The following is a 12,079-nucleotide window of genomic DNA, read 5'->3' as shown; positions in this document are numbered from 1 at the left end:
AAATCAACGTTTGTTAGTAGATTAATTTTATTCCTTGAGATGATAATTATTCAAATTTGCTTTAGATTTTTGAAAAGCAATTTAAATATTTGTTAGATAATACTAAGAAAAAAATTCTGCCTGCAAATTATTTGTCCAGAGACATAAAAAAACACGCAAAATATGGATGAATCATCTCGACCTAACTCTGGGCCAACCGGTACATCTGAATAACTGTTTATGAAAAGCACCACAGGGATGAGAGAAAAAATAGTCTCACTCACCAAGCTTCCTCGTAGGGAGGTATGATCCATCATTGGATGTGGTCAGTACAACCACACCACCAGTTCTTGGCCTTCTGGGGAGATAAGAATCCACCGACATTTTATTCACTTACTCGTGGTGAACCTCAGAGGGGAAGGAAACATAAGGAGATCATAATCCCCGCCCTGCCAAGACATATGGGGGGATATGAATGACCAGACAGCCACGACAGCATAGCTAGGCACTGAGATAAACGCAAAATTGCTCCCATTAAGGGGAATTTTATTTGTACATAAACCACGAAGCGGTCCGATCTGTCATCAGTATGGAGCCAGTTTAGCCCAACTTCATTTCTATACCTACCAGGCAAGCAAAAACCTGCTTACTTATACGGCAACTTCTCATCTCCATATCTGAGGGGCCCCCAGTGAGATAGGAAATATAAGGAAAGGAACACTTCTTATTACGCTGTACTATTTACACCTCTAATTTCTTAAGTGTTAGAGTTACGAAGATAAAAGAGAATGGAAGGAATGCAACCGAAGAGAGATTAGGCCAGAAAGCAGTTACAGTTAAGTGGTTCAAAACGTTTTTTCATAACGTTTACAAAAGTTTTACAAAAGTTGAGTACAATGAGATAATAATTTGTCTAATTTGAATTATCTTTTTTATCTTCATTCATAAGGGAGTTAAGATGAAGAAGAATTTAAAATTTCAAATTCAGTTGGATAATCTGTATTAGATCTCGGCGAATATTCTCATCCGTCCTAAAAGGTATCACACGCCGGTTCAAATACAATAAAAGCCATTTTAATTATTATAACATATTATGGAAGATAAGATTTTAAAAAAGTATAGTTTTAGGATCTAGGAACCATTGTTGGAGAAACTATGCAGAGTTTTTTCTGAAGACTCTCATGAGAATAATTTGCAATAAGAATAGATTCTATAAAGAATCTATAAAAAATGATAGTTAGGTATGTCAGAAAAAACGGACTGATATGAATGGAATCGAAATTTAAATAAATTAATCGATCAACTGATAATCAAATAATAGAAAATATTAAAAATAATGTATTGTCAAAGGTTCATACAAGTACATGAAATTTGAAAACTCGAGCGCGTCAGAAAGTGAGCGAAAAATCGATAACTATTCCATCTTTACATACATCAAACAAATCAAGCTAACTATTCTTATGTCAAAAATAATTTTTATTAAACATTATATTTTTTTAATTATACATTTGAAATTTTATGTCACGCATATTCAAAATAAAATAAGTATGAGTTATATACGTCAGATAAAAAAAAAAGTGCTTAGGATATAATTTGTCGGGTGTTTGGAGTTAAAGAACGCTTTTGCTGACTTTTCATAATTTCCACTTGCAAAAAAATATTTTCTGACAATCTCTAATTACGCCTATTAAATTGCCTGTTGATTATAATATCTGAGTAATTAAAAAAACAAAATAGAACTAATTTTTAAAGATGGCAGGCATCGACGCAATTTCTTTACCCGTCTTAACTTGCAAGGTTGGAAATAAAACATTACGTCACTAGAGGGCGCTCGAGGATTAAAGCCGCGAGGTAAAGCGAAATCATTACGAAACGTCTTTAGAATTTCGAAAAGTTAAAAATCACTAGAACGTCTTCGAAAAAGAAATAATTATATACATAAAAAATATTGCTACCTGTAATGTATATCTTACAAAGGTGGTAAAAAGCTTGGTATTTATGTCTGGAAAGAAGCAATATGTTTAGTACATGGTTTTTTAAACTCTGCGTCGTCATCTGATGATGATGCATAAAAAAATATTCAGTCACAAATATTAAACATGCTATGAAATTATTGCAAGTAAAAATTGCTAAAATCACCATGACTTTATTAAAAATGTCTCAGTAACAATTTAAAATTGGATCAAATTTTATTTATCATAAAATAAGTTTTCATACTTATTTCCAATTTGAGAGTCGCAGCTATATTTTTAAAATGAAAAAAAACCACGAATTTTTTTTAATTCCAAATAACAGTAACGAGTGGAAAAAGTGTAAGAAGCTCAAGTATTCAAGGAAACGAAAAAATGAGAGTTCAAAATTTTAGAGGAGAAAATAGGACTAAGAGTAAAAAAAAAAAAAATTAAGTTTTTACTTTCATTTTGTAAGGAACACACTCATTTTTTGTAAGGAACACACTCATTTTTATTACAATCTGTCATATTGCGAAGGAGAAAATGGAAAATTGTTTCTTTAGAGAATTTGTATCTTCTATAAACTCGTACATAATAGAAACATTCAATTATTATTACTGATAAGAAGTGTTTTACTACAAATTTTGATTTTATTTTTGGATTCGAAGTTAAACAGCAGAATCAGCAGTGAGCGGTAGAATTAATGTAATATCATATCTCGTCCATTTCCAGCATAATGAATCAATAATTACCATTTAAACTGTCAAGAGGTTTTTGGAATAATAAAGCATAAAAATATTTTGCACGATGGGTTTTCAATTAATTTTAAGTGATTTTTACGAAATAAATTTATGTGACTTTCATAAATTATTTGGTGCACTGTTCGAATTTTTCACCGTAAATTTAAAGCTTTTTTTTATTTGTAAAATCATTGTGACCTTTTTCCCAAGTAGTTTCATTTACAGTTTTAGAACTATTTTTTTTGTTCTAATCATGTACATAACTTATAATTTTCGCCATGAATTCTTTTTTATTCTTTATTTTTACATTGCACTTACATTTTTTTCTAATTGAGAGAGGTATATTTTTTCTAGAAATGCAGAAAAAACAGCTTGGTAAAAATTATTAATTAAGAAATATTAATGCTATGAATTGGATCAATATCTCAGAGAATGATGGTGCAAATTTCATTCTTTTCTTATGTATTTATTCATATTTCGCCTATATTTAAAAAATAAAATTCCGAATTTTGGCAACTTTAAAATTATTACTTGAGATATAAGCTGAGTAAATAATGATATCACTTGATGTGTTTTCGGTATCACGTATTTTTTTTTTTTTTTTGTCTTAAATTGAATTGAAAGATTCAATCAGTACCCAATAGTTCTGCTTCTTCTAAAATGATTTATAAAGCTAATTTAATCATTCACAATTCAAATCGCTTAAAATAAAGTTAACTACTAGTAGAGATTAGTATCCCGTTTTTAAGTTACTCGATATATATTTTAGAGCGGACCGTGTAATCTTGAGCTGTGGTCATATGACGAGGACGACGTTTGTGCTGGCACCTCATTACATTAATGGAAAGTCATTTGGCCTTTAAGTATTTAATGTAATCAGATCTGCTTACTTGGTGGTTCGTTGATGGTTTCAAACCAGGGATCTTACAATCGTGATTTCATTTCAGATAATGAAAGCAATAACTCTAAGCCCCACCCTATTCTCCAAATCTCCACATTATTATAACGTAAGTATGAAGACCCAGACGGCAGATTTCATTTGCCCGAGACCTATATTTAAGGTAGATCTTTAGTGGAATCGAGTCTTGAGCCTGTGATACTCTTAACACCAAAGCTGGAACTATACCACCAAGTCAATAGGATTCTAACTGAAGGAAAGTTTGAGGTGATTTTCAAAGAGGCTCATTTAGAAAATAGGTAGAATCTGACGATGCTTCTAAACAAAATAATCTGAAATAGTTTTACTTTTTTATTAGCGGTCTCTATTTAGTCCGGAAGGAAATTTCACTCCCGAAATGAGAAAATGAAACATTAATTATCAATAAAATTCTGTTTAAAGGAAATAATCAAGGAATTATCTCTGAAATTAATGTAACAAATGTAATAGATTTTCTTAAATATATTCGTTTACAAACAATAAATAATCTGAAAGAAGTACTTGCGAAAGTTTTTCCAGTCCTACTTGGTAATGAGATTAACAGTAAAAAAAAAAAAAAAAAAAAAAAAAAAAAAAAAAAAAAAAACGAGTTTAAATTGTGCTTTTATGAAAATTGCTGTATTGCAGTGCATCTGGAAGCATCATGTTTCCTTTCCTTTTTGTCAAGATGAAAGTTACTTTTATTAGGAGAAAGAATAATTTCCTGTAAGATGAAATTGCAATTTTGTTCGGTGTTTGTAATGCTAAAAGGCTAAACAGCCATATTATTTATATATATATATATATTAACGTGCGCATTATATAATGGAGCATTCCGGATCACGTGATATCAACTGTGCTGCACCGATATACTTCTGGAATTAATTATTCATCCTTCAGGCGAAAGTGGATATAATGCAATAGCATAGTGTAAATTTATTTTTATATAACTAACTTCAAGTGAATTGTTAAATTTTTGGTAATTTCAGAAACACTGTATCCGCTTTGATCAAAAAATAATTCAATTTTAAAACCAAATTGAAAATCCTTTATGAAACATTTTTTTTTCTTCTCATTCTTCTAAATCAAGTAAAAATATGTTGTATATTAAAGTTTATAAATTAAAATGCAGCATATTTCGAGTAAATGCAGAGTTTTCATTGGAGTTGCAAAAATTTTTAAACTAGGAATGATTTATAAATAATTGCATAAATTATCTGCATAAAATTTTCAACAGTGTCGAAAGCAAACGTAGAATGGAAACTTGAAGATATTTGCTTCTTCGTGTGTATTATAATAAAATATACAGTTAATACTGAATTATGAAAATATAAATGCACTTTTGCTTGAATATAAAGTAAAATCTGGGCACCTGATAAATCAAATGTTATAATTTATTACTGATTTGAAACATCTTATAAATTCGTTTAATTTATGATTATGATACACAAAACAAGGAGTGATACACAAAACAAATATGACGTTTTTCCCTTTAAAGTTTATAAACGTGAAAATCCAGAATCAAAAAGGGGGAAAAATCCATTCTTCATGCATGTGGTAATGAGTTTTAAGAATGCTATGAAATTAAATGCATGAAATTTGGCTTTTACAAGCAACAGAAAATAAAGTAGAAGAATATTATTATTTTCAATCAAATCTAAAAGGATGGAGAGTTTATTTCTAACAAATTTATTATAATAACCTTGTTATTTACGCAATAATAATACTCAGTGTAGATTTTTTTACATGAATTTCGTTTTGTTAATTACTTTTTCATACCCTCTATCAGTGCTTCTTATTTATTATTATTATTGTTACTTTTATTATCTACCTCATCTCGTGTGCACACATATTTCGCAAATCCTTATCTTTATATAAATAGAATTAAAAAAAAAGAAAATGAAGTGTTTAACTACTATTAATAATAAAAATTTGCATAGTTTCTTTCGCTAATTTTTATGATATGTTTAAAATGAAGAGGTTTTCCAGAACTATTATTGCTCACATTTGTTTCTCACATGCTTGCAAACTTTTAATTGCATAATTTGATTGTTTTACAAATATATGCCTCAAACTCGCATTGTTTATGTATATATATATTTGTTTAAGTTGAAGAAATTGACAAAAATACTAAGTTTCGAAGTACTCGTCATCTCATTTTCAAAATGGAACGATAATTTAACCTTTTCTAGCTTTTGTAATGCCATTTCCCATAACCGGAGTAACCTGATTTTCTACACATTTCAGCCTTTAATATGAACAGGAAAGTTTTAAGGAATATGAAATTAATAGTATTTTAACAGAGTAACATATACAATAGTTTTTTCAACATAAAAAATTAATTGTTGAATGATTAACACTTTCAACGCTACCGACGAGATATCTCGTCTTTCAGATACTTCCAATTGCTGGTTTCTGTAGGCTAAAATTTGTCTCTTATGCCAGTTTAGATAAGTTGAACTTTCTAATACATATTTGAAGAATACCTTTATTTTCTTTTTCATTTTTTTTGTATAGAAAATGTTATCAGCGCAAGAATTGATATTTGTCTTTGATAATTGATATCTCTTCGGTAGCGTTGAAAGCGTTAAGGGAGATCCAAATTTGTCATTACTAAAATAATAGTGTAGAAAAGGTGAAAATAATATCACAGGCATTTTTTCTTTCTTTTTAATCTCTGAAGATTAAAAAAGAATGAAAGTACCCTTCTCTTAATCCGAAGATAAATCTTTAATTAATTTTTCCATTCTTTTTCTGTATATGTCATTATCTAGGGAAACATAACTCTCGAACCTTATTACGAAACTACTTTAACGCCATATAAATTAATACAAGGCCACACAATCAATTCGATCCATATTTCCCGCTCATCCCTTTTTAAAATGCACCTCTAATAAGCACTTTAAAATGGTGGATAACATGTTCTCTGCTTTAAAGCTCTCGAAAGCTTTTTCTTTTTTTTCCCGTCCTAGTTCGTTGAAAACAAAACGCAATGGTTTGTCTATACTGCATAAACATATATCTATATCCCATTCTCTGTTAGATATCTCATGACCCGCTCTTGTCGAAAATGCAGAGGGGGAGGGGATGAAAGTGGAAAGAGGGGTGTTCCAGCTGTTTTGTAGGTGAGCAAGAAGCGATCGTTCGTGATGCATTATTAATAAGAAAGCGGCTCGAAAGAGGGAGGGGAAGGGGGACGAAAATGGAGATATTTGAAACAAGTGGGAAAGAACTTCCTCCGCCCAATTTTCACGGAATATTTTGTAGAAAATAAGGGAGGACCTGCGTAAGAGCTCTCATGTACAGGGAGTGTGGAAACAGGCGTTATCATTACTGAGATATGTTAAACGTTTTAGTGAAATTAATTTGGCATATGATTAATATTAGATAAAATAATCTGCTTTCATAGTTCACAGAAATTTGGAAGGTTGTTTTATAGAAATGGAACATAAGGTATAAAGAAATTTAGGAAATTTAAATGACAAATAATATCTGTAACTTCTTGTTCCATTAATCAAAAATTTTAAATATTAATAGATTTTCATGGACAGAGCTTTAAATATGGTCTTATAATATCGGAATTAAATATTATATACTTTTTTTTATCACGCATTTTCTTTTAAAAGTTTTATTCAATAGTGCATTTTTAAGCGGTATCAGTTGAACTTACAATTAATATTCTAAAAAATGTATATGAACTAACTAAATGAAATAACATCTCGTAACTATATTTAAAAAGAGAGAGAGAGAGAGAAGCTCTTTTATAGAAATGGAAGAATTCGCATGAGATTAATTAAGTAATTTTGTGAAGCTAATAATATTTGGAACTTTTTTTAACTTAACATTTGGAATTTGTAGATTGCCACAGATACCGTTGTGAACACATGAATTTCTTGATGAAGTCGAAGATACCGAACGTTTAGTTTATTCTTTTTCAAATATTAGCCCTGAAAATAAGAATTTCAGGCATCATTAATTCAAAGCATAATTGATACTTGGCTAAATTATCTGCCCTGAATTCGCCATAAATAACAGCTTTTCATAATGAAATGGTATGTAAGCAGTTCGTGAAATTAATTTTTTAAATTTAGTAAATTACAAAGAATATTTGGTGACTTTTTACCTCATATTTTTCTGAAAGGAGGTATATATTTACAGACTTTCATAGATAAAACTCTACACAAGCTTATTTCGAGTAGCCAGATTTTTGTATATTTTCATAGATATAGTTCTGGGCATGCAGAATTTAAGAAATCTGGATAAAGCTCGTAATTTTCAAGTGCTATTCAGCGTGTAATGAAAAATTATGCTATTTTCTTATTTTATCACAATGTAAAATTTTGAGGCGTTCTTAATTGTATGATATTTTATATTTTGCTTAAAAAATCGTTTTTACATTAGACATCGCCTGTTAAGGGAGAATATCTTAATTTTACTTATATATATAGTATGTATAGTAGAATATATATTAACTATTAATATATGCTATTTTAAAGTGTTTAATTAAAAATAATAAGGGTAAAAGATTAAAAAAGACAATTCCAACTGACAAAAAAGTAGAGTTTTGGTTACAGTTTGCATTTAAGGGTTCATTCAAGTTTAAATCTATTCAAACAGTATAACACTTTTTTTAACAATAATAACAAAAATACCAACCGTAAACCTCTATGTAGTTAAAAATATTGAGGTGACATATTCAAAACTTTTTTCAATAATCAAATTAATTTATGTATTTCCCCGTTAACCACAATAATTAAGATTTTTATGTCAATTCAATAATTAAGAAATAATTATTTTTATTCTTTATTTAAAATAATAATTGAAATATTTTTATCGATATAAAATAATTCAATAATTATTTTCATTTCAATTCAATAATTAAGAGCATTTTTATGTCTAAAGGGCGCTATAATAAGTGGAAAATGTTTAACCAGAAATTATCAAAATGACTGTCTTTCGAGAAATTCTTTAAAAAAGCATCTTTGATAAAACATTAGTTCTAATATATTGATGCGATAATAAATAAAAATTTAAATTAAATTAATTTAAAAATAATTTAAATATGATGCTCTTACAGCCTTGAGGTTCGTTATGACAATTATTTTATATTTTTAAAAAATGTAAACATATTTTAAATTTAATCTGAAGTTACTATTAAATTCCAAAAATTTCATTTTATGCTGTGAGAAAGTAAAAAAAGAATATTAAATGTGCTAATATAATTTAAAATTATGAACTCAAAATTCAAATTGAAAAAAAAGTCTTCAAAAATTAAAAGAAAGAATGGTATTATTACATGACCAAAACCGGATGTTTAAATGCATTGTTTTTCATTTATGGGTCTATAAGATAAATTGAGGTGTGCCGATTTTGCTGAAAATTCGAAAATTACGTTTCTCGTTGGTGCTTATTTTGTGTTACATTTTACTGTCAGGGAGTGAAATGTAGAAAATATTCATTTAATTAATCAATTCGTTTAATCAATTCATCATTCATCTTAATTTTTTATACATTGCTGTACTATGAAGAAATAAGAGAAACATGATTTAATATGACTCTTTGATCCTAAACATTTCACAGAATAGTGTCTGGTTCAAAATTAAACAAAAAAATTAATGAGCTGCTACTCATAAATTTGGACATGTATCTACTTGATTAAATCAAATAAAAAAAGTCAACGAAGAAACAAAATAAAATTTAAAATTATTTTTCGGTCTACGCTTTTGCAAAATGTGCCACTGTTTGAAAACTGGCGTGATAAAAATTAAACATATAAGCTTTAAAAAAATTAATTGTATTTTAAATATTTAGTGTTTCTCGGTTTAGGATTAAAAATAAAAAAATAAAGTCAAAATAAATAAAGAATTAACATACATTAGGATAAACAAATCCTCATTATAGCAGGAATTATTGGCAGCCGCTATTAAGGCAAAGTTTCCCTGATGGCAAACATCTGGTGAATCAAATCTAGCACCATATCGATCCGCTGGAAACATTTTTCACATCGAGACTAAAAGGCTTGTTTGGGGTCCTCCCCCCCTCTTTCCCTAAAATTAAAGTGCACTCTTCCGTTGCTATGACGATATCGAGCGACTCCCTATCTGAAGGTCTGTTATTTTCTCTCTCTCAGTTCATGCTTTTGTTATGTTTAAATTTTGCCATATTCTAAAGCTCATCTGAATCCAAAAGAAGTTCCTTTTAATCAAGAATAAAATAATTCGAAGAGCGCTAAAAATTATTCTTAGCAGTGAACCTTCTCTAACGTTTATAATAACTTATATATGAAAGCAATTTTTTCCTATTAAACTTTGTTAATTAATACTTTTCACACATTTCCCAACTTTTGAATTAAATCATTTTCATTCAAAAATATCCTGTCCAGCTTTTCAATAAATAATTGAAAAGAATGCAAATAAAAAGAACGAAACAGATGTGGTTTTCGCTGGGATAAAAACTAAGAATTGATTGAAGAGTACAAAAAATTCTAATTGACTCACTCTCCCACGTGGCACTTTTTGCCTCAGGTGAAGTAATTATCTTTAATTAACACATTAGCTGTGTTAATGGAGCAATTAAAAACAAGGCACACTTTGATTGTGCTGCCATCTACCGATCAATAAAACTACTCAAGAGTTTATTTTCTGTTTACTTCCAGTGAACTTGCGAATCAGCCTATTTTACAGTGTAGCTAAATAAAAATATTTTAGTATTTTTTTAAAAATTATTCGACTTTCAAAAAAAAAAAAAAAAAGAGGTAGGTTTAGTTTTTATGAATGTTTTAATTGACATTTGGAAACAGTTTTATCTTAAATCATACAATAAATAGAATATCGCATTTCAGAAATATTTTTTTATTACAACATAAAATAGAATAAAATTTTATCTTCGGTTCAGTTTCAAATAAACGTGGAGTGACTCTATCGGATGACACAGATCAATGCTAACAGACAAATTATTCTGTAGTGGCAAATTTACAAATCGAAGAAAAAGACAATAAGCAAAATATTTGTTCAATAAATAATTTTAAAATTTCCTAAGAAACACTTAGAAATTTATGACAACTTATTTTAGAAAGTACTGTTATAATGCTGATTTAAAGCAAAAAAAAAAAAGTAAAAAATAAAATAATTAAAAAATTACCTTTGCTAAATAAGATTACAAAATCAACAAGGTGGAACTGAAATTATGATTTAGGAGAAGGGGAAATCAGTTCTTTGAGTTCAGGAATTACTAAAAATCACATCTACTTTTAAATTTTTGGTTGTTATCTTTTTACAAGAATTGTTGACTCTGCTTCAAATAAAAATCGCGATTATAAAGCATTATATAGTTCCGCCATGCAATGTGCCAATGCAAATTAAATCTGATTTCTATTATGTGAAATATTATATGGTTCGGTCATCGTCCTTTTCATTTAGCTGTGATATAAAATTACAAGGTTCTTTTCCATTAATATTAGACTATCTTTAAAATGTCAACTTAATTTAAATATTAAATTAAAGAATTTTGCCTATTATCTACCTGTGCAATACACATATAGATGATAGCTGATTTAAATTCGCTGCCATTTGATGACTAAGTAGATTTTTAAATCAGGCTTTTGGAATTATATTATTCGTAAGAGTATATAAATGTGTTGGTGAAATACTGAAAGAAATACTTCGATTTTGGGACCTAAAAGGAATATGAGACACTTATATCTGATTTAAATATTACAACTAACCCTTAAAAGAACATTCATATTAATATAAAAAAACATTCATATTAATCGTTTTGAAAAGAAGCATTATCCAATAAATGAATGCATTAATAGGTTTTAAACATTGCGGAAAATAATAATATGTATAATTATATGCGTATGAGGGTAATGATTCGTTTTAATGCTTAGAAAATTGGAAAATGTAATTACTGATTTATTTTAATTCCTAAACATTAATCTTAGAGTTTTACTAGTATGTAAGATTTTATAATAAATCAAACAAGATTGTAAAAACGATGCATCATTCAGAATGGTCGTCAGATTCTAATCACGGCTGAGAAAGATTAAATGCTTTCTTTATCAATATTAAATACATTTATAATAATTAAAACAACAACAGCTTAAGTTAGCATTATGAGGTAATTTTTTTTCTTATAATAGGCTTAGAATACAATTTTATCTATTGTTAAAAATAAAATATTCCACAAGACCTTTTAACAACCTTACAGAATAAACTCTTAATCTCACTTGAGAATTAATTTTGAGTTAAACTGTCTCTGATGCATTTTTAAGATAAGTTTGTAGTTTAGTTAGATTCATATCTAGCTTTGATGCTGCATTTCAGCTGTTTTGGGAAAATCATCAAAATTTATAAACTGTTCAAATGATGAGGATGAACCTGTGGTGGCATTATCGTTCCAAGCTTCCACCAGTCATTGAGAGAAGGTTAAAATCTTTAAAAGGAAACTTTTTTTTTTCCTTTGTCATTCGAATCGAATAATATCCCGTTGAA

The 12,079-nt window shown here is 28.5% G+C and overlaps 1 protein-coding gene across 4 annotated transcripts in view; it reads right to left on the bottom strand.

Moving 5' to 3' along the window:
* Positions 1 to 12,079, bottom strand: part of LOC129960381 (LIM domain-binding protein 2-like) — a 363,994-nt gene that overhangs the window by 57,718 nt on the left and 294,197 nt on the right. Inside the window, exon 1 of one of the 4 annotated variants that reach the window (XM_056073796.1) lies at positions 9,462 to 9,493. The exons of the other annotated variants lie outside the window; for them this stretch is intronic. Within the exon in view, the coding sequence (XP_055929771.1) occupies positions 9,462 to 9,463 (2 nt within the window). The 5' untranslated portion in view covers positions 9,464 to 9,493. Of the gene's footprint in view, positions 1 to 9,461; positions 9,494 to 12,079 lie in introns of those variants that run through there. 4 annotated transcript variants of the gene reach the window in all.

This window comes from Argiope bruennichi, chromosome X2 (assembly GCF_947563725.1).
Source record: "Argiope bruennichi chromosome X2, qqArgBrue1.1, whole genome shotgun sequence".
NCBI classification, from domain to species: domain Eukaryota; kingdom Metazoa; phylum Arthropoda; class Arachnida; order Araneae; family Araneidae; genus Argiope; species Argiope bruennichi.
This window is presented reverse-complemented; position numbering and strand designations above follow the sequence as displayed.